Below are 20,683 nucleotides of genomic sequence, written 5' to 3' on the forward strand. Positions count from 1 at the left end.
GTATATAGCTCTCTTATAGAAACTCTTACAGATAAGATAATGGGGGACACACAGCATACCAATCATTTTCCAACAACACACATTGTTTATATGACTGGGTATCATCAACATCTGCAGAAGCCTGATGGAAAACATATAAAACATGCGGGGCAGTGCGCCCCAGGACCAGGGTTGAGAAACACGGCTTTAGTCCACTCAGTTGCTTTTACAAAATAAATCACCAGCTACAATCATTATTCTGCAGAAGCTAAATGACACTTTCCGGAAAGAAATACAATTATATGGAAACTAAACTTTGCCGTGAGTCTGGTGGTAGTTGTTTAAATGATTGTCCTTAATTATTCAACATTTTACAATCGATCACTAATATATGTTTCATAACCCAGGACATGGGGAATATCATGTCTCATTGTATGCAAATGAGCGGACTCTGTCAACGGCCGGGTTTCCCAGATTCCCAGGAGCGTTCTAAGAGCGTTCTAGAGCGTTCTTAGAACGCTTTTAAGAAGCTCTTAGCGTTAAGAGCTTCTTAACGAATCTGGGAAACCCGGCCAACATCGTTACACTGTATCGCAAGTGTCCGGTTAAGAAATAGCATGGACCATAGACATATATACATGTCTATGGCATGGACAGCTAAATTTATCCGGAACTACTTTGTAGGCGTGATTTTCGTGACAATCATAGCCAATAAGAAGTCTTCGCGCGGGATTTTGAATGGCCCTCCTTTCCACAGTAAAAAATCGCTCCGTTTAAGACTTTAACAAAATAGTCCTTCTAAATTAGGGATCCGTATATGTTACTGTTATTTCAAAAATTGGGTGTAGATTCGGACAACATATGCAGTTGAACAGTATATTATAGTAAAAAAAAAAAAATGTATCTCACAGCGCCATTTGTTTTGTTTTTTTTCCTCCGTAAGTGAAACCATTTGGGCGGAAGGATTTCTTTTACAACTGTATGGAAACAGCCAACTCGTAAGAACCACATTGATTCACTGTAGAATACGACTTTAGATAGTTAGCTAGGTATGCAAGCCGTCGACGCAATAGCTAGAGGTTAGGGATATATACAACAAATCGGATCTATAATCAATATCTGATATTTGAACCGATATTGTCTCATACTACTGACGTGTATCGATGATGATCAGCGGCTGAGGAGTCTAACTGTATCCCAGGTAACTAGATCGAGTTCGTAACATAGTGACATGCTAACGGCAACATGCTGACTAGCTAGAGCTAACGTAAGTAGCCCTAGGTAATTTATACGTAAGCGTAGATTTTTTTCCTATCCTGGAAATTTAACGGACTTCATCTAATGATCTGTTTTGCACGGTAAAGATGCATTTGTTTAGTAGATTAGACGCCTAGTACTAGCACATTTTAAGTCTCGTCTCTAAAACGAATATAACGCTGAATCGCACGCGGTAATGCATGTTTGGAAGTCTGTTCACAATTGCTGTTGTCTTCGAAACCTAGTTAGTCCACCAGTTACGAAGTCAAACTGGATAATGAATGGTTATCTACCATTTTAATAACATTTCTATCAAGCTAGATACATTGTATGTTTTGTTCGGGAAAAAGTGTTGTCTGGCTAAACTGCAGCAAGTTAAAACGATAAGTGTTTGCATCTGTTGTGCATTTGTTGTCTCACACTTCTCTTTTCATTTAGGTAACTTTCTTCGATCACAATGCCCCTTCATGGTAAAATTGTTGTTATCAAAAGGAGTGGAGGAGATGGGACTGAATTTCCTCTCACTGCGGCCTGTCTATTTGGAAGGTAATGTTCTGGCAATATTCCGTTACAGTAATCAGTGTTGCCCTACATATTATCGTTAGTTGGTGCCAATAAAAAATTGTGACTATCGGTATCAGTAATCCACTTGTTTACTGTACAGCTAGGACATGCTCGATTTAATTGGTTACAAAACACTTCCTCAAGTGTAGCCGGTAGCTCGTGGAGGGTTTCTGTCTGTTCATGTCTGGCATTTGAAATGTTAAAGAGGCGGGCTTTTTGATGATGACGTCGGTTAAAGACTTTTGCTCCGTAGTAGCCCACATGTGCAGACAGTTTTTACTTCTGGAAGTTATCCAAAGGGGGTTCTATACAGAATAAACCCAATAATGGGTTGTACATCAGGACATGAGTTTTCTGATAACTTTATTCTAAATGTGTAATACATGATCTGTGTAGTGTAGAATTATAATCATATACTCATATCACTCAAGCATATCACTATCACACTGCGTTTATCAAGAGCTCATATGGCAGTAGTGAAGCAATTGAAAATGTAGGTAAATATAGCAAATTATAATGCTTTTTTGATGGTCTTGTCTTTAAGGAAACCTGATTGTGATATTCGCATTCAGCTCCCCCAAGTTTCCAAGGAACACTGCAAAATTGACCTGAATGAAAATAAAGAGGTTAGTTGAAAACTCTGTTGTAGTAGTCAAGTCAGTATCATTTGGGGTGTGTGTGTGTGCAATATTAAACCTTTATTTCTACAGGTCATCTTAACAAATTTAAGCTCAGTGAATCCAACCCGCGTTAATGGAGAGGTACTGCAGCAGTCTGAACGTTTGAAACACGGAGATTTAATCACAATTCTTGATCGTTCTTTCAGGTTAGTGTGTCAAAATAACCAGGAATTTATCATCTCAGATATTTTGGATGTTTGCTTTGTATTGTACATAGATGAGTAAACTAAATTCAAAATGCTGGATTTGTTTCTGTGTTTTATTACATTTTTTCCATATCAGATTTGAGTACCCTCCAGCACCGACCCCAAAGAAGAGGAGATCCACTACTGTCAACAAAAGTGAAACCCTTCAGGTATACGATTTAAGTTAGACAAAACCACAAATACAACGATTTATAACAATACTCCCTAAGGAATAGTGAAACATAAGATTTATGTAATGTGATTTAACAGTAAAACATATTTGCTGTATCATCCTTTAGGTGTTGCAGGATCAGCAAGTGACCAGCACCTTTTTGTCTGAGGCAAATAAGAAGTCTGATTTGAGCTCAGGTAATCTTGGCCAGTTATTGGATGTCTTCTGCTAATTTTATGAAACTTTGAACTGAACAAATATTATAGTGGCTGAGAAAATTAATTGTGGAATATGCTAATTATTAATTTTGCAATTGCTACTTTTTTATTTAGACTTCTGCTTAAAAGATGGAACCAACATTGTCAAGTTGCAGCAATCAGACAAATCCTCTGTGGTCGAACCAAAAGAAGATGGAAGACTTGACCAGAACAACACAAGTTCTCCCTTCTGTGAGCTCTATGAAATGGGCAAACAAAGCCTTGACTCCAAGACTCAACGGATGACATCCGAAAATCAACCTCAAACACCGGCTTCAAGGTTCTGCACAGCAAAACCAGTTTCACCTAGTAAAGTGGAGAAGTTTGTCATTCCCACAGAAGACAAAAATATAGTCAAGACATCTCAGGTTGAGGAAGGAATGGAGAGTGAAATGACTGTTGTGCCTGTTAGCCAGCCCAGGATTGAAGGTACTTCCACTTCTAAGGTCGTGCAAGTAAGGCCCATGGAAGAGGCTATGGTGACAACGCCAATCCAGGGAACTCCGAAAAACAAAAGGAACACTTCACTTCCCCAAACGCCTATCACCGATGGAGAAAACACCATTCCAGTTTGTCAGAAGATAAGTTTCCAGGTTACTCCCCTGGAATCGACTGCCTGTGAGGTGGTTGAGAGTCTTACTGTGCAAAATACCCCAACAAGGAGGAAGAGCAAACAGTCAGATGCTAGAGCTGAAGAGCTTAAGCTTCCAACTGATTCTGTAATATCAAGTGATGAGCAAACCAAGGTACCTGCAGAGTCTCAACCCAGTACTCCAAAATCAGGGCCTTCTCGTTCTCCAAGGACCTCACCAAGGACTGCTGAGAAGAAACTTAAAGCCCAAGATATTCTTCAGACTGTCCCCATCAGCGGTGAGTTTGATGCTTTTCTGTTATGTTTCCTCACAAACTTTAAATTAATATTTTTGCCGTTAATGTGGAAATGACCGCATTGCATGCAGTTACTATCTCTCCATTACAACAACAACAAAATAGTAGGAGTACTCTGGTTTATGGCTTCCTCTTATACACCATATATTGTGACTAAAGGAGGGTGTGCTCTTCATTATTGATTGATGTATAGAAATAAACCCTAACCTTGGAAAATATATTTGTTTCAGTTAAACTGTCAGTGAAGAAACGGAAGAGTGGAGAACTCGAGGCACCATTGCCTGTACCAGAGGGGAAGAGGAAGAGGGTGTCCTTTGGAACTCAGTTGAGCCCAGAGCTGTTTGATAAACGACTGCCCCCTGACTCTCCACTCCGAAAAGGGGCGACACCTTCAAGACGGAGCTTGTGTGTGGCCAAAAACAAACAGTCACTCCTTAGAAGAGCTTCTGTCATCGGCCTGATAAAGGTATGATGATGATGCTTTCGGAGCAACTTGTTTGAATTTTGAGCCTGTTTCTGTTTAATGTAATTAATTCTTCTTGTTTTCTTTCTTTTTTATTATAGGAACATCCAAGCCCTAAAGCCAAAGCAAGCCCTGGTAAGAAGGCATCTCCCAAACGCTCAGTTTCATCTACCAAGACTCCTTCACCTGCCAAGAGGTCACCCAAGGCTAAAGTTATTTCACCTGCAAAAGCAAAAACTCCATCCCCCAGTAAAGACAAGTCCCCCAAAAAGAAGACAAAGACTCCCTCTCCTGGTAGCAAGTCTCCATCTAAAGAAGTCTCTCAGACCCCTAAAGAACAGAAAACTCCCAAGTCTTCATCCCCTGCCCAGAGTAGGAAAACCCCCACAGCCAAACATAGGTCCTCTTTGGCTGTCGCCCCATCCGACCCTCAAACAGCTAGTGAGATGACTGGGACACCAGCCAAGACCCCGATGAGCTCATCAAAACATCAGACGCCCACCGTGCAAGGCCGTTTTTCAGTCTCACGCATAAGCACCCCATCACCTGTTGGGGAACACGATTCTGTTCCACAGTCGTCTGCCACTGCAACTCCAAGAGTCCGTCGTAAGAGCATGAAGTCTGCCAAGAAAACTGCATTGAGGGGGGTTCTGGAAGTCATGCGCCATCGGAGAAGCGGGGTGTCTCGTGCATCTTTAAAAGGTAAGGGTCATCTTTTAAGAAGGAGGGGGGGGACGTGTACAAAGATACAAGTATTGAATCCTTCCTAATTTATTTTGTTTTCTTTCAAGCTGTGAATTCCTGGGCTGATATTGTGAAATTTGGTCAGACCAAGTCTCAAACACTTATCTCAACCAAGAAAACTGCCACCAAAAGGAAGACAACCAAGAAGGCAGTTGTTCCTAAACCCAAGGTAAGTTCAAATGGTGTGAATCAGTCTCACACCCTGTACACAGTAAGTGTTTAAATTTACAGATTAACAATTCAGCACAGTCTGTCTTTATACTGACTTAATATTTGTGCTTTTATCAACTAGGCTACATGTATAATTACATTTTATATGTACTCTGCCTGTTCCAGTATTTCAGCTTTGTGAAAAGATACATTGATACTCTTGTTTTAAATTGCCCACTTAAACATTCAGTGCAGCATGTCACACCAACAGGGTATAGGTTCAGGTTGTTCAGACAGAAGTCAACTCTTTCTGTCCCTGAATATACATTGTGCGTTACAATTTCTTCCTGGTGATCAAAACAATGAATTGCACATAATCATTTTCACAGACCCCGGCAAGAAAACTCAAGGAGCATGCGAGCACAGGCCATGCAGATTCACCCATGACGATTGTTGTTGGGAGAGCACATAAGATTAGGGCCATCGAGCCAGCTGTAGGTGCTCCCAAGCTTGTCCACAACATTGACCTGCTCCCTAAGAACATGAAGATGGACGAGGATTTGACTGGTACTATTCCATAGAACAGTACTTTTATTATTGTTAATGAATTTCAAGTGTTATTTTACTGTTGGATATTAATCTGAAGCTTGTATTTGTGGTTTTAGGAGTTGCAGAAATATTCAGCACCCCAGCGTGTTCAAAGCAGAAGAAATCAGTTTCCAACGCCCAGAGTGACATCAAGACCCCCCTACAGATTCAGTCAATGTCTCTGATCGAAACATCAGTGATGAATACCCCAGAGGAAACTGGTAAGCGACAGTGGCAATGGCAAGAATAGTTTTTTTTTTATGTGACATATTTGAACAGCCGTTGTTTGCTCTGTAACAGGCGAGATGGTGGTGTCTCCACTGAGTGTCGTTTCAACAGCAAAGCAAGGAAAATTCAACAGTGATGCCATCAGTCGACTCCTCCAGGATAATGAAGAATCTAGCTTCAGCCCCGAGGTTGCTGCACAGCAGGACGACGGGGTCTCCCATTCTGTTGACGCCTTGGAGATGTCCTCTGAAGAGCAACCGCAGGAGTCCAAGATTGAGATGTCAACTCCCAAGCAGAAACCTGAACAACCTGACTGTTTTACTGGAGTGAAGAGGTTAATGACGACACCCAAACAGAAGATGGAACCAGTGGAAGATCTCAGAGGGAAGCTCCTGAAGACTCCAAGAGCACCCAAGGTTTCTGAAGTTGTGTTTGATGGTGTCAAAGAGCTCCTGGAGACTCCCAAACCTGTTCCAGTCCTGGATGAAGCACCAGACCCCTCCCCGCTGGTTTGTGCGACAGGAATTAAGAGAATAACGAAGACTCCAAAGGAGAAGGGCGTCCCTGTAGAAGACATGGTTGGTGTTAAGAGGATAATGAAAAATCCCAAAGTCAAGGGCGAGATGGTTGAGAAGAACTTTGGCATCGGAAGACTGATCAAGACTCCCAGGCAAAAGGGAAGTGGAGCAGTGGAAGACTTTGAAGGGCTGCAAGACCTGATGCAGGAGACGGTGAGTGGATAATAAACACAACCATGATGACATGACATAGCCTTCTGCTGTGTTGAATTGTTGTTTTTTGCACGACTTAACATTTGTTAATGGTTGTGTTTAGGCTCAGGATGAAACCATCTCTCCAGATTTGGCCACAGAGCGTAAGTTCCTGATATGCATCTGAAATTAAAATGACTCTTATTAAACATGGCATGATTGAAATGTTAAATGATTCATTCTATTCCTCACAGAACCACAAGAGGTTTGTCAGGACTCCACAGAGGATGCCTCTGAATCATCAGGTGACATGCAGACTGTCTCTCAAACTAATGGAGTAGAGGTGGAGGAGAAGGATTTGGCAACGCTGGGTACGATTTTATTTTATCTTCTTGTCACTTAGCGAATTTTCTTTCTTCTATTACCTAACTATTTAACTGTTGCCTTAATGACTAATTGTCTGTTGTATATTTCAGAACCACAAGTGGCTTGTGAAGAGCACACAGAAGATGCGTCTGTCCTATCAGACGGTGTGCATATTGTTTCACCAACGGTGGCTGTAGAGCTACCTCAACTACAAGTCACAAAAGGAACAGATTTGGCAACAGAACGTATGTTTAATCAATTGTGTGTGTGTGTGTATATGTATGATCAAGTAGCTAACATTTAAAAGCATAATTTATTGTCATGTGACAATTGAAATGAGTAATTCTCACCCTTGTATTTTCCAGAACCGCATGTGGTTTGTGAAGAGCACACAGAGGTGTCTGTACCATTAGACGACACGCAGATTGTGTACCAGAGAGATGCTGTGGAGACACCTCAACCAGAGGCCACAGACGAGAAGGTAGAGGCAACCAACATCTCTACCCCACTGAAGAAAACTCAAGACCCAGAACCAGCCGACAAAGAGGAACATGAGATGCCGTTAAAAAGCGAGAGCTCAAAGACCACTGCCCCCGATGTTCCTGTAAGAGGTAGAGGGAGAAAGAAAACGGAGGAGATTGTGCACACATCTGTCCGACAATCTGGAAGAAGCAGAGTGGCACAAACTGCAAATGAAGGCACTGAAGCCCCAGTGGAAGATTTGGCTGTAGTGGAGAAACCCATCCCAGATCTGGCTCCTGCATCAAAGCCCAAGAGAGGAAGAAAAGCCAAACAGGATTCTGTGGAGGAAGCTGAAACTCTGCAAAACACTGATGCTGTCATCAATGCTATCACTGAAACAGAAATTGCAACAAGCCAGGATCCAATCTGTGATGTTGCTTTGGAGAAACCTAGAAGAGGAAAGAAGCCAAAACAAAGTTCTGCTGAACTACCCGTAGCAGTCCTGGTCCCAAGAGCTAGAAGGGGAAGGATGACTAAACAGGAGTCTGCTGATAAAGAAGTTGAAACTGTTGAAGTTCTACAGAAGGAAAGCTTGGAGACCATAGAGACATCTGTTGCTGTTGAAAAACCAAGGAGAGGAAGAAAGGTTAAACAAGATTCTGTTGAACAAGCTGACATTGTTGATGTTCTACAAAAGGAAAGCTTGGAGACCATAGAGACATCTGTTCCTGTTGAAAAACCAAGGAGAGGAAGGAAAAGTAAACAAGATTCTGTTGAACAAGCTGCAACTGTAGAAAAGAGTGTAGTAGATATGCCTGTCACCGAGGAGGAGGAAGTCAAAGTCCCTGCTTCAAAACCCAAGAGAGGAAGGAAGACCAAGCAGGATTCTGTTGAACAAGTGGAGTCCTGCTCTGAGGCTGCCAGTGCTGAAGCCCCGGTGTGCCAGGAGCAAACCATCATGGCTGCTGAGAAACCCAAAAGAGGAGGAAGAAGGCTCAAACAGAATGCCGTGGAGCAGGTGAATGAGCCTACTGTTGAGACGGCCCGTGTGGAACCTGTTGAAAATGAGGTCCAGGAGCAGGCTGCTGTGATTCTCGCAAAACCTAAAAGAGGAGGACGCAAGACCAAACAGGATGTTGAGCTGGAGGCTGCTCCAGCACCTACAGACAAACCGGACAAAACTTGTGTCACCCCTGCGGAGAAACCTAAAAGAGGACGCAAAACTAAGCAGGAGGTCCCAACTCAAGAGGAGAAGGTTGATGCTCAACCTGTTCCAAGTGTTGAGACCGAGGCACTGGAAGAGGTGGATGTCCCTGTGACTAAACCAAGCCGGGGAAGAAAAGTAACTGCTGTTGTTAAAGAAGAGATTGCCCCTCCATCTTCTGCCAAGAAAGCACGCAGAGGAGCAACTGTCATCGCTGTTGAAGCTGCTTCAGAAGCAGCTGTGCCTGTCACCAAGTCAACCACAAGAGGGAGAGGCATTAAGATGAGTAAAGATGTGTCAGTTATCACAGCTGAGATCCAACCAGAGCCGGTCAAGAGGGGCAGGAGAGGTGCAAAATCTGCAGATGCTGTCCCAGACAACGCCACCAAAGCATCAAGTGCTGAGGAGATTCCTGTAGATGAGAAAATGTCAGTCCCTGTGGTTGAAGTCAAAAAAGGAAAAGGGAGACTCTCTAAGAAGGTCAAGGCTTCTGGGACAGTCCAAGCGGATCAAACAGAGGTTACTCAGGAATCTGATGTTGAGAACACAAGAAAGCCCTCAAAGTCAGTCAACTGGAAAGCTCAACTGGAAATGACACGTGAAATTCAAAACGTGACACCTGTTCCTGCAAGGGCATCACGGGGAAAAAGGGCAAAAATTGACACAGAGGAGCCCTCTGCTGTGGAGTCCACTCCTGTTAAGGTTGGCATCAAAAGGAAATCAAAGAAAGCAGAAGAGTCAGAGCTCTCAGATCCTGTTCCAACAGGGCCTGTCAAGAGAGCCAAGCGGGGAGCTAAGTCTACTGATGCCACACCCCTGACTGACATCACTGGAGCCACTGTGGAAGTCACAAATGCGAGCACCTCAGAAGCCCCAGAGGGCCCACCTGCTAAAGGAAAGGGCAGGGTGTCTAAAAAAGGAAAAGCCCTGTCAGTGGACACTGAGAAAAACGAAGAGGAGCAGAAATCCAAACCTCGGAGAGGAAGAGCAGGAAAATTGTAGAAACCTAGATGTTTTATTTTCCTACTGCACAGCTTAACATAGTTTAACGTAACATTGTTATTAGAGGGTGTGCTGGTATTTTAGTTTGTAGACTGAAAGTCTTAATTTTGGTGTATTTAGTGATAAACCTGTATCAGTTCTATACTTTAGTCATGGACAAAAAAAAATGCATATTAAAGATTTTATAATGAAGTTGGAGTCCTGATTGTTTTTGTGAGGGGCCTGTTAAGTTATATAATATCATCAGGAGGACCTTAGACATGAGTAATCATAAGTAGTGCTTACACATTATCTAGATATCTACATTTGAATAAAAGCCTAAGAAATCGTGTAGTCTTAACTTTCTTTGATAACGTGAATGTGTAAACGTTGAAGTCACGAAAACTGCCTTCCAGGGGGATGTTTTTAGTTATAGCTGGGTACAGTAACAGTTTGAAGCACTTTGCTGTATTATTTGTGTGCGTGTAACCGTATAATTAGTCCCCCTCCGGTGATTTACCTCAGGAAAGTCACTACTGTTTTGGTGCCCTCTGCCGGACACTAACCTACTTCAATTTCAAATGATCGCTTCTGTGGTACAGATTTACTAGTAAATCTTGATAACTAGAATACGTTTAACGTTCGTTTTGTGTAGTGCAATAGTAAATATTGTTCGGTTTTGTTTGGTTAGTGTTAGAACATTAGGTTATACTGTACTAGGCTAGAGATACTAGTACTGGTAGCAAAGCGAACGTCAGCTAGTTGACAGACATGGCCAAGAGATTTTCTCGCCAAGGTCATAACAAAATGCTGAAATTTGGTGAAGCTTTTGAGATTTTACCAGACTTTCTTATAAATCTCAACAACAGAAACAAAGAGAAACTCAACAATTTATCAAAATACAGCGGTGACTTTAAAGACAAGAGGTTGATAGGTGAGTCTGTAGCTACAGTACTGGTTGGCTACCAGTGCTCCAGGAGCACAAGTTTTCCAACTGTCAAACTGGTTTGTCTCTGACTCAGCATCAGCTCATCCTCCATAAATAGGCAGTATAAGGTCGGATTGATACTGGGGGGGGGGGGGGGGGGTTATGCTGCGTGGGAGACCATCCGATCCATGTTAGGTGATAAAGGAGGGTAGCTCTAGTCTAGGACGAGATTCGCTAGCTGGGAATGTTTTTCTTGATGCTTTCTTTCAGAATGTGTGTTTCTTATTACTGACGAGTTGAAACTAGATCCTCTGGTTGGATATCATGCTGTAGAATTACTTGAAAGGTAGGATTCTATTGCTATGGCTCATTCTGTATGAAATGTGACTTTTGGGACACATGATGCATGTCCTTTGATAAACAATTCATATTTTACAGGTTCATGATAAAGCATCTTGAAGATCTGTTCACAACGCCCACACCTCAAGGTGCTGCATTATGTGATCATGGACACTATGAGGATCTTGTTTATGAAAAACTCCACGAGAAATTCTATCTCATTGTCCTCTCATGTGTTCAACTAGCAAGCAAACTGTCTTTGCACAGTGGTGTAAGTCTTTAACCTCTATAGGCTACGTTCTAAGTTTCAAAGTTGAATGGCCTAAGTAATATTCAGCGTGTTTTTTTAATATAAGATTGTGGACAACAATACTGCTGTGCAGTTTTTGCACTCTATGGGGCACAGTGTCTCCAAACGGACTCTCTTGGAATCAGAGTTGATGATCTTGAAAGTCCTAGACTATAGGCTGAACGTCCCAAACCCTCTTACATATGTGGAGATACTTCTGGAGGTTCTTGGTGAGTTGAGCACTTCTCCTCAGCCTACGATCAAACGATGTGAGGTGATTCATGCTCTGAGTTTATAATGCAAAAAAAAAAATGTCTTTCCTGCTTGGTGACAGTGCACAACGAGTCCTCCATTCCTGTGGAACACTTGCATCACCTGAGTCGCCACGTCCTGCAGTTCACCTACTTACAGAAGACGGCCATCTACAATTCCTTGCTCATGGCCACCACTCGCCGCTCGAGTCCTTCAAATGAACAGAGGTAATTTTAACCTTTCAATATTCTGGCATTATTTAAGCAGTTCTTGGGTGACTGTTCCAATGCTAACCCTGTCGTCCTATACGCAGAGAGGTGTTTGTGCCTGTGACAGAAGACTGCATGCTGCTTGGTGTTGGTGTCATTGGTGTTGCTGCATACATCCACAATGTCCCGATGTGGAAACAGGTAAATGTGACATCTAACTAAGCCATCTCAGTGCTTGAACATCCGAGGGTTATTTATTTGATATGGTTCCGTGGTTTGTCAAAAAAGATTTATGTCTGCATAATGTCTACAGATGGATGTCCATCAGTTTGCCTAGTGTGGCTTATGTAAGGATTCAGCTGTTTTGTTTCAGGTGGTGGAAGAACTGAGTCAGATCACAGGGATCTCTGTGAAGAGCATCCAGGATTTCACTCATGTGACACTGATGCACATTACGAGGACCAATTTTACTGTAGAATGAACTTGAACTGTGAAAATCTATTTCAAATATTTGTTTTATTTGTCATTTGCCAATCAGTATTTATATTCAACAAATATAGGTTTTCAGCAACATTTGAATTATAAGGTGTAGAATACATTTTTGCATTGTTATTTTGGGAATAAGTCCCCATTAAATATCTGATGCAGCAGCACCCCAAGTTGAGACTGGGCTCCCTTAACATTTTCTCTAATTTCTTAAAATGGATAAATATTGAAGACCACTGTTACCATGCAGTTAGTCTTCAACTCGTCATGTAAAAATACTCATAGAAATGCATGTTTATGTTGTCATACAGTTAAATATACAAACAACCTTGATAAAATGTGTGAAAATGCATTCAAGTATAATAAATAGCATAAAGAATAATAAAGTAACCTACATTAATCTTCTTGAGTGCTTTACCCATCCCTGCCGTTTATTTGTTGTTTCTCCAGATGTTGCACTGGAAACAGATTTCCTGCACTGTGTGCGTTTCAATTCATTCAATGAGGATAAGTTCACATATTACACAGAACAGGTGGAGGGACAGGTATTACGTGTCAGTCTCAGGTGTGGTGCTGTGGCTGCTCAGGGGCCTCTGCGGCCCTCTGGTGCCCCTGGCCCTCATCATACGGTGTGTGAGTGGAGACCTCCATGCCTGGAAGACAACAGAACACTACGTTACTGTCAGTTATATTATGGATTAGATATTCTGTTGATTATAGATGGCACAGGAATACTGGTCTCGTTCTACCTCGTCTCCTGAGGCTGGGCATTTACAACTGTATGTTTGTGACATGAAAATACTGTACACACTAAACAGTAGAGATTCAAATGTTGGTCCACTTTGAGTATTTCTGTGATCAAACGATCAGTGTGTGAAACGTACTGGATGTCCCTGCAGCTCTCTGAAGCAGGTACATCCTGGTGGCCATCTAAGATGAAAAAAGAATCCTGACCTTTGAGCTCTCACAGTAATCCATATTGTATCTCATGGAACATATTTTATAACCTTTACAGTTGATCTACATCAAGATACTCATTTATGAATGTCACTTGTAACTGCCACTTCCTATTCCAACATCTAAGATGGGTCTGTAGTCTGATGTTGTGGTGTCAACACCCAGCTAGCATCAATTAGTTTGCATCACAAGTGAATAGATGGTCTGTGTGGAACCGATCCTTACTCGTGAGACGGCGTTGCTACGGCTCTGGGCCACCTGCAGCAGCGCTGAGAACCTCTGCTGGAGGAGCAGCAGCATGTACAGCTCCTCACTGCCCTGCTCCACCTGGGGCACAGGGGGCAAGGAAGACCACATGTGCATATCGAGAATGATTTGATTGTGCCAAATGATGATATGCCTGTTTAAGTCATTAGTCACACGTTATTGTAGGATGTAACATAGCATGTACCTGTGTGTGGTTATGTCTTTGGTAAAACTCATCGACATCAAAGTCGTCCAGGTCCAGTGTTAGACTCTCCTTACACAGTTCACAGGTTTTGACGGCAGACAAGGTGGTCCCTGGAATCACACATTCTCACTTACATACATTTCATAAATACTTCAGACCACGTGCTTCTACTATCTCAATTGGAAAAGGAAGGGTTCTAAACTGACCTGACTGGATTTTGGTCTGAATCCATTTTTTCAGGCAATCATGATGGATGTACTGCAGACTGCCAGAGCACTGGCAAGGTGTGAGCAGGGGGTTTGTGGGTGAGGCAGCCCCAGACTGGCAGATCCGGCACTGGTCCCCTTCCTCATCAGACGACTCTTCCAACAGACTTTGGGTGTGATGAATTCATAAGATGATACATACATAGACAGTCAGCACGTTCCACCATGCACTGTGCACTTGTTTATCCCATTCTTAGTCCCTACTTACCTTTCTTTGATCTTACGCAAGGTTTCTGGATCGCTAGCTGGTGCTGATTGGGCCTCCTGAGAATCTGAAACGTTTCCACTGTGAGCATGATTCATCTGCATGTGTGCCACCTCTCTGCGGATGTCATGGAGAGCCATCAGTGCCATGGTCAGGTGATCCATTAGTCCCGAGGTCCCAGGACGCAAGGCCTCACTGGAGGATAAAGTTTCCCCTCTACTGTCATTACTGGTGTCTCTGGTCTCTTCCGGCTCCTCCTGCCTGCTGACAAGCATAGAGTGTCTCCCAGGAGAGCTGGCCGTGGGTGAGGCCTCGGACGTCCTCTCTGACCCCAGCCAGCTGGGAGGAGGCCACCTAGGGATGAGCTCCAGCTCAGGGAGCTGGTGGTCTATCTGCTCAGGGGTAGCAAGAGTACCACGGTGTACCCTCTCTGTGACAGCAGGCGATGGGGAGACTGACGCCTGGCCCACTTGTATGAATGAGGGCATAGGACTGCAGCCACTATCAAGAGAGGCTCTACTTAAAGGTTCTGGGGTAATTATTTCTCGACCCAGCTGAGACTGCAGGCTCCCTGGACTTAAGGCATTTGGAAGTGGGCTGACGTGATTCAAGCTGGTCTGAGAGCCGGTCCACTGCACAGGGGTGTAGCAGCTCTCTCCAACAGCAGCCTGCCAGGAGGAAGCTGCATCCCTATCCTCCCCGTCTGAGTCAGATGACAGGATGTCCAGAGAGCTGAAGCGGCTGCTAAGAGGGCTAATAAATGATTCGCTGAGGGCGCTCTCCAGAGTCCTAGTGCTGGAAGGACATTCTGAGGAGATGGACTGAGCCAGAGATGATGGGGTGGTGTCAGCAGAGCTCCCAAAAAGGCCCCCTCTGTATGCGTGTTCACTTCTGATGTCTTCCTCGACAACACTACTGTTCTCGGAGGAGAAGCCCTCAAAGGTATGAGACATGAGCTGGAAGTCCTCTGGACTGGGGGGACGGTACTGCAGTGAGGGGAGGCGGTGCCAGTCTGTGTTGAATCTTCCGGGAGAGGTCAGGGGTTGAGGAAAGGAGTGGCTGTCTAATACACACACTGGGTCCCGTCTCAGAGAGATGTTGGGTCTGTCCAGATGCCCACACGGGGCCTTTATTCGGTTCTTTGCCTTCAGGGTATCTTGACTTTGCGTTCGCTTCAGAGTGCTTGGTTTCCCTTGGATGGATACGTTGTTTTTCAAATCCACAGATCTAGGCTTCTGCCATGGTGAGGATGGCCCTTTGCCTTTGAAAATGCGGAGAGGAAAGGCTGTTTTCTTTCATCATGGCAAGTGTTAAAACAACATTGCAGGTGGTAGGAAAGCCACATCATACATATGGGAGGATGCTGCTGAGAATACATGAATAGAAACTTACACTGAGATGCCAGAGGGACACTGGCTCTCCAGGGGGTCTTAGAAGAGCTTGCCAGCTCTGCTGCCCTGCCCTTGGATCCTCTACCAATGGCAGGGAGACGAGACATGGAGCCTTTGTTCAATGTGTTTCTCACCTCAGATATGGAAGGCTTTGTAGAGCAGGACAACTGTTGCAGGTGGTAAAACATGGCAAGAAAACAACATTATTTCATTATATATATATATATATATATAGAGAGAGAGAGAGAGAGACAATACAAGGTTGTATTTTTAGTGTTACCCAACCACAGCACACTGCATTGTGTGTATGGTAATCGAATATGTTTTAATTATGTTCCAAAGTATTGATGCAGAGGATCTTACCTTCCTAGTGGCTGACACTCCTTGTGCCCATGGCCTATCATAAGTACGGGTTTTAAACTTATTTGACTGAGGTGCAGGCGGTGAGGGTGTTCGAAGTCTTATTTCTCTTTTTACCTCGGCATCTGCTCTTTCCCGTTCTCTTCTTCGCAATTGGTTCTGCAACATAAGTCAGAACCTTTAAATGACAACCATCACTTCACACGTTTAGGTTACGTCATCATGAGTTACAATAATGAATTTGGCTGAGAAAGTATGAACTTGTATCCTACCTGTGTGAAACGTACCTGATACTCATGATCCATCCTTCTTCTCACTTCACGCATATGGTCAGCGTTGGTAAGGTTCTCCGCTGCACGTCTTTCCCAGTTGTACATTTTGAGGAGAATCCTTGAGCTAACGAAACAATAAGGACTTACAACAAGATCGCAAGACGGATGTACAACTGAGCTAGGTACTGTTTGAAGTTACGTTTCTGCATGACTCAATTACTTACATAATCGGGGCTAGGTTTTCACTCTTAGCTAGGCTAATATTTCTAAACAAAGTACGTACACCCAACACCTGCACCCAGCAACACTGTCACTAACTACGGTTGCCGTTCCGTGATTGGTAGACTAGCCTAGTTCTAATCAGCAAACTGTGGTGTTAGGTAGCTACAAATAATAATCGAACTATAGAAATCCATATATTTACAGCTACTATTCATTACCACCCATATCTAAAAATCGTCCGATCAGTCGGTAGCTGATCATAGTGCTTACAAGCTAGCTGATGTGACTGGCAACTTCCCCAAGTTATGCTTTCTCCCCTCCCGCTTCGTTTCCATGGAGATTGTACGGGCTCGCAGACGCTGCCTGGCTGTACCATAGACACACATGGCTGTGTTCAGCGGCGTAAATTATAGATGCTGCATGCGACTTCAGTTAGGCTATGTGGACATTTTTACACAATGTGGTGTTGGAGACAGCAATATACTATGGCCATTTGTGGATGAGTGAATCCACTATTGTAGAGCTATCTCTCTTGAGGAAATACAATAGAGACTTGTAAATAAAGGTGAACGACTTGCTGGCACAAACATGTAGCTTAGACATAGACCTATAAATTGGTTGCGGGCAACATTTGTGAGAGAGTAGCACTACACACAATGCCTTCTTCTCTTCTTCTATGGTCTGGCAAAATGGTTTAACACTAGTTTTCATATAGTCACCATGGAAACATTGCAGTGGCTGGGGATTTGATGTCTCAAATTTGCCAAATGCAAACCATCTTATTAAACTGGCTTAATGTTTGCTTCTCCTTAGCAACTGTAATTCTGATGTTGTCATGCTTTAAACGTAATTAATAGTCCAAATGTATATTTTTTCTGTGGCCCTATGCCTCTTTCTAATATAGTGCTTAGGCTATAAGCAGATAAATCCAACAAAACAGTTACTGTATAGCTTGGCCATCAATGTCCAAGCTATATGCTCACAGCAGGTGGTGTTAGTTAGCTTGTTTTTCAAGAATAGTTATAAAATATGTACTGTGGCCTCTGGGCATGGACCAGCCCTATTAGCTGGAAACTGTATCTCTATACCATCCAATATGTATGAGTGACAGCACAGTCTAGCACACCAGTCTCAGAAGTCAACATCTCAGTATTGGAGTGATCAAACTTCGACCTGAGGGAAGGTTTGCAGTTTTGCTGCTGCGAGGGTTTGGTGGAGATGCTGGATTGTCACTGATCATCAAAAGACACAGGGCCAGGTTCACTCTTCCGACGACAATGATCACTCCACATCACACTTCACCTGTGTCAATCTCCCCTGTCATTCACTTTGTCAACACCCGTGACATGTTTTACTCTATACTGCCAGTTTTCAGATGAAGGAATCATAATAGCCTATCAGGCTTGCTAGGCCACTCTATGAATATTTTGTTTATCCATATGTAGGTCTACTAGCCTACTGTATAAAATAGGCCTGCCATACATTGGCTATCTTTTCCATGACTACGTTTTCTACACCCATCAGCCTAAACATGAGCCAAGACTATAGATCCACAATACTCATTTAAAATGAATTGGAAAACTGAATTGAGCAATGAAAGTAATTTCTGAATGGCACCTTTGATCTGTAATTTCACCTGTTATACACATCGGATGCCAAATGCTTGGGGCCTCCGTCCGAAAAAAAGAAATGAGTTTTGAGTGGCATCGACCTTGTACCTTCTATTAATGAACGAGTCAGGGATTAGTGCCACTGCCTCCCATTCTCATGAATTATGCATCATCTTCCTGCTCTATGGCCGTTTGCAGAAGTTGCACCGGCAGGCGTGCTAGTGTTCCATATTGTGGCTCTGGGACTGTGGCACTGCACTCATGACTTCGTTTTGAATCGTAAGGGGAGATTTGGATATACTTCTCACATCTTTCTGTGTTAAAGTTCCTGAAGGTTGAGAGGACTTTACGTACGGAAATTACGGAATTGACATGTTAAATGTTCCTTACTTCGGATGGTCAAGAGAGCGCTGGAATCAAGCAAGCATTTTCGACTGAATCGGAATGAGACTGCAAGTTGCACGCAAATCTGCCGGGACCTGAAGAGATCAAGAAAGGTAGGCTATTTGGCTAAAATGTCGTGTACAATTTAGGACAGCAAAATTCTCCACATCTGCACAACCGTTCATATCATTTGGTAATCTGATCAAATGTTTATTATTCAGACAAGGATGAGTTCAGGTTTTGGATCATCTTGCTTTGGCTAATTGAATTTTTCTAGTTATTGATGTCCGGTCTGTACAGTAAGTGGATACATTCGTACACAGTAGGATTTAACGTTATAGTAGGCTACTGTAGCAAATGCAATGACATGTACCTTTATTTTAATGATAACACTTTTTGGTCTTTTACTTGTGGATGTCTGTCAACTATTATTAATTTATCAGCCTGTATGTTTATTATAATTAATAACATCACTCTAACAAATCCACTAAACAAGAATAAACTAGGTCTAGTGTCTTAGAAGCTGCTCTTGAATCCTCTGTGGTTTCATGAAGATTATAGCCTACAATTCCCCTTTCAATTGTCTGTCAGACATTCCTCCTTACACTATGACTGTTAATATCTGCTGTGCCTGTAGTCCAAAAGGTGAAAAACTATCAACTTTTCACCGATGGGAAATTAATTTCTAATCAACAAGCCCAATTTGTATTATTGCTAATTGTTTGATAATAATGGGTTAAAAGAAACAAGAAAAGGTATGGGCCAGCAAGATCATAAGCAAGGTCAGTAGAATCACTTCTCAGGATTAGATTGACTAAGGAGGGGATTTCTGGTAGAGTTGTACTGTATTTCAGCCAAACTGACAACTCGTCTATCATCTTAACAGCTTTCTCACTTCCAATCAGCAGTAGATAAGTGAGTGAGTCCTTATCACACTTACTCACATGTGCTTTTTAGGATGCTGGAGAGTGTGGAAATGTTTCCATTATGAGGTAAGGTTTTTGCGCAGTTCATTTAGCAAACTGTTGCTTGCTTATCTCTTCCAACAGCGAGTGACAAGGCCCCTTTTTCCACAATCCTAGCCAGACACCATCCCTGCAGCCCCACAAACAGGTCAAACACAGGGGTTGTCAAGAAAGTAAAACCTGAATCCATTCAATATATAGGTATGGCCTTTGAGAAAGAGCATTTCACCCTTTTAACAGAAATGTATTTAAACTAATGAATACATATCTAAACTGAATATTGCTACTTTAACATCAGTAGTTCCTAGTTGGGATGTGGAAGTTCATGGCTTTGGAAATGAAAAAAATACGAGAGTGTGTGTGTATTTTTTTGTACTGTACAGCAGAAAACATGTTGTATAAGGGAATTCTGATGATTTGTTGCACTCCACTCTGACCAGTAAGTCACTTTGAATCGTGAGAGTGTGCAAAGCAATCTCCTCAGATGTGCAAGGCCAGGGGCGTTACAGCATTACCACACAGTAGCTGCACACAGAGCAGCACCAATCTCTCTCTCAGGAATCATTGGTGATTTAACATGGTGTGGAAGCCAGAGATAAAGATGCTGCTGATAGCCTGCCATTAAACAGCCTCTTTTACAGGAATGAAACGACACCGCAGCCCTTTCATGGTGTGAGGAGGCATCTCTCTTCCTGTGCTCGTTTGATTTAGTAAATAACGAAACAGGCTGTCTCCCCATAGCCTGCCATTGCTGCTGTAAGGAACCCACAGAGGTAAACAAGGTCTTCTGTCAGAGGAGTGTGTCTGTGATGACTCTTATCCCTCTGTCACCATACTGCTGGGAGCAGGAGACCTTTCATGTGTTGTGATTTGACAGTTTCACCCTCCTGTTTCACTGGGCCCGTGGTTAGGTGGATGCAAGACCTGAGGTCAGACAGCAGCTGGGAGTGTGCAAATGCGGTACATTGTGTCTGCATTGTAGGGAATACAGGGAATGTTTTGTCAGTCATAGGGCAGGCTGTTTTTTGTGATGTGGAAATACTGGGTGTGACAGTGAGTGTAGGAGTTGGGCAGTCTTAAATGATGAACAGTAGCATTGTTAGATGGAATGTAGTCCAGACCCCATCTGCTCTTTGTTTCCCCATGAAACCAACTCCATTTAATCTGCTGGTTAAGAATGCGAGCCAATGGTAATTGGCTATTAAAAAGATGGACCTTT

The 20,683-nt window shown here is 43.0% G+C and overlaps 4 protein-coding genes across 14 annotated transcripts in view; 3 read left to right on the forward strand and 1 right to left on the reverse strand.

Annotated features, from left to right (window-relative positions):
• The first annotated feature begins 993 nt into the window (after positions 1 to 993).
• Positions 994 to 10,091, forward strand: mki67 (marker of proliferation Ki-67). Of its 2 annotated transcripts, XM_062474720.1 has the most exons (18): positions 994 to 1,180; positions 1,675 to 1,782; positions 2,345 to 2,426; positions 2,511 to 2,626; positions 2,763 to 2,835; positions 2,965 to 3,034; positions 3,170 to 3,964; positions 4,213 to 4,448; positions 4,547 to 4,895; positions 4,935 to 5,147; positions 5,237 to 5,358; positions 5,729 to 5,906; positions 6,005 to 6,148; positions 6,228 to 6,886; positions 6,990 to 7,029; positions 7,120 to 7,236; positions 7,342 to 7,476; positions 7,597 to 10,091. In XM_062474720.1, exons 2-18 carry the CDS (start codon positions 1,694 to 1,696, stop codon positions 9,897 to 9,899), a joined length of 5,721 nt encoding a protein of 1,906 aa, XP_062330704.1. In that variant the 5' UTR covers positions 994 to 1,180; positions 1,675 to 1,693; the 3' UTR covers positions 9,900 to 10,091. The 2 variants fall into 2 exon arrangements, with proteins under 2 accessions (XP_062330704.1, XP_062330703.1); XM_062474719.1 differs by having other exon boundaries at positions 4,547 to 5,147.
• Positions 10,092 to 10,464: 373 nt separating this feature from the next.
• On the forward strand, positions 10,465 to 12,468 carry cntd1 (cyclin N-terminal domain containing 1). Of its 2 annotated transcripts, none has more exons than XM_062475569.1 (7): positions 10,465 to 10,812; positions 11,077 to 11,152; positions 11,245 to 11,416; positions 11,502 to 11,664; positions 11,769 to 11,913; positions 12,000 to 12,096; positions 12,255 to 12,468. In XM_062475569.1, the coding sequence occupies exons 1-7, from the start codon at positions 10,650 to 10,652 to the stop codon at positions 12,282 to 12,284; spliced, it is 846 nt and encodes a 281-aa protein (XP_062331553.1). In that variant the 5' UTR covers positions 10,465 to 10,649; the 3' UTR covers positions 12,285 to 12,468. The 2 variants fall into 2 exon arrangements, with proteins under 2 accessions (XP_062331553.1, XP_062331552.1); XM_062475568.1 differs by having other exon boundaries at positions 10,474 to 10,812; positions 12,269 to 12,468.
• A 301-nt stretch (positions 12,469 to 12,769) lies between these two features.
• LOC134031832 (E3 ubiquitin-protein ligase MARCHF7-like) lies at positions 12,770 to 16,806 on the reverse strand. Of its 6 annotated transcripts, none has more exons than XM_062475567.1 (10): positions 16,508 to 16,806; positions 16,299 to 16,407; positions 16,129 to 16,170; positions 15,653 to 15,818; positions 14,264 to 15,521; positions 13,996 to 14,162; positions 13,790 to 13,899; positions 13,564 to 13,665; positions 13,266 to 13,311; positions 12,770 to 13,034 (listed from the first exon to the last, which is right to left on the reverse strand). In XM_062475567.1, the coding sequence occupies exons 2-10, from the start codon at positions 16,386 to 16,388 to the stop codon at positions 12,943 to 12,945; spliced, it is 2,073 nt and encodes a 690-aa protein (XP_062331551.1). In that variant the 5' UTR covers positions 16,389 to 16,407; positions 16,508 to 16,806; the 3' UTR covers positions 12,770 to 12,942. The 6 variants fall into 6 exon arrangements, with proteins under 6 accessions (XP_062331551.1, XP_062331547.1, XP_062331550.1 ...); XM_062475563.1 differs by having other exon boundaries at positions 16,015 to 16,170; XM_062475566.1 differs by having other exon boundaries at positions 16,284 to 16,407.
• Positions 16,807 to 18,359: 1,553 nt separating this feature from the next.
• tanc2b (tetratricopeptide repeat, ankyrin repeat and coiled-coil containing 2b) overlaps positions 18,360 to 20,683 on the forward strand; it is a 70,361-nt gene continuing 68,037 nt past the window's right edge. For 2 of the 4 annotated variants that reach the window (XM_062474678.1, XM_062474680.1), the window contains exon 1: positions 18,360 to 18,612. The gene's annotated coding sequence lies outside the window, so the exon portion shown is untranslated. The remainder of the gene's footprint in view (positions 18,613 to 20,683) is intronic. The other 2 variants (XM_062474679.1, XM_062474681.1) reach the window with 1 other exon arrangement.

The sequence above is a fragment of the Osmerus eperlanus genome, chromosome 12 (assembly GCF_963692335.1).
Source record: "Osmerus eperlanus chromosome 12, fOsmEpe2.1, whole genome shotgun sequence".
NCBI classification, from domain to species: domain Eukaryota; kingdom Metazoa; phylum Chordata; class Actinopteri; order Osmeriformes; family Osmeridae; genus Osmerus; species Osmerus eperlanus.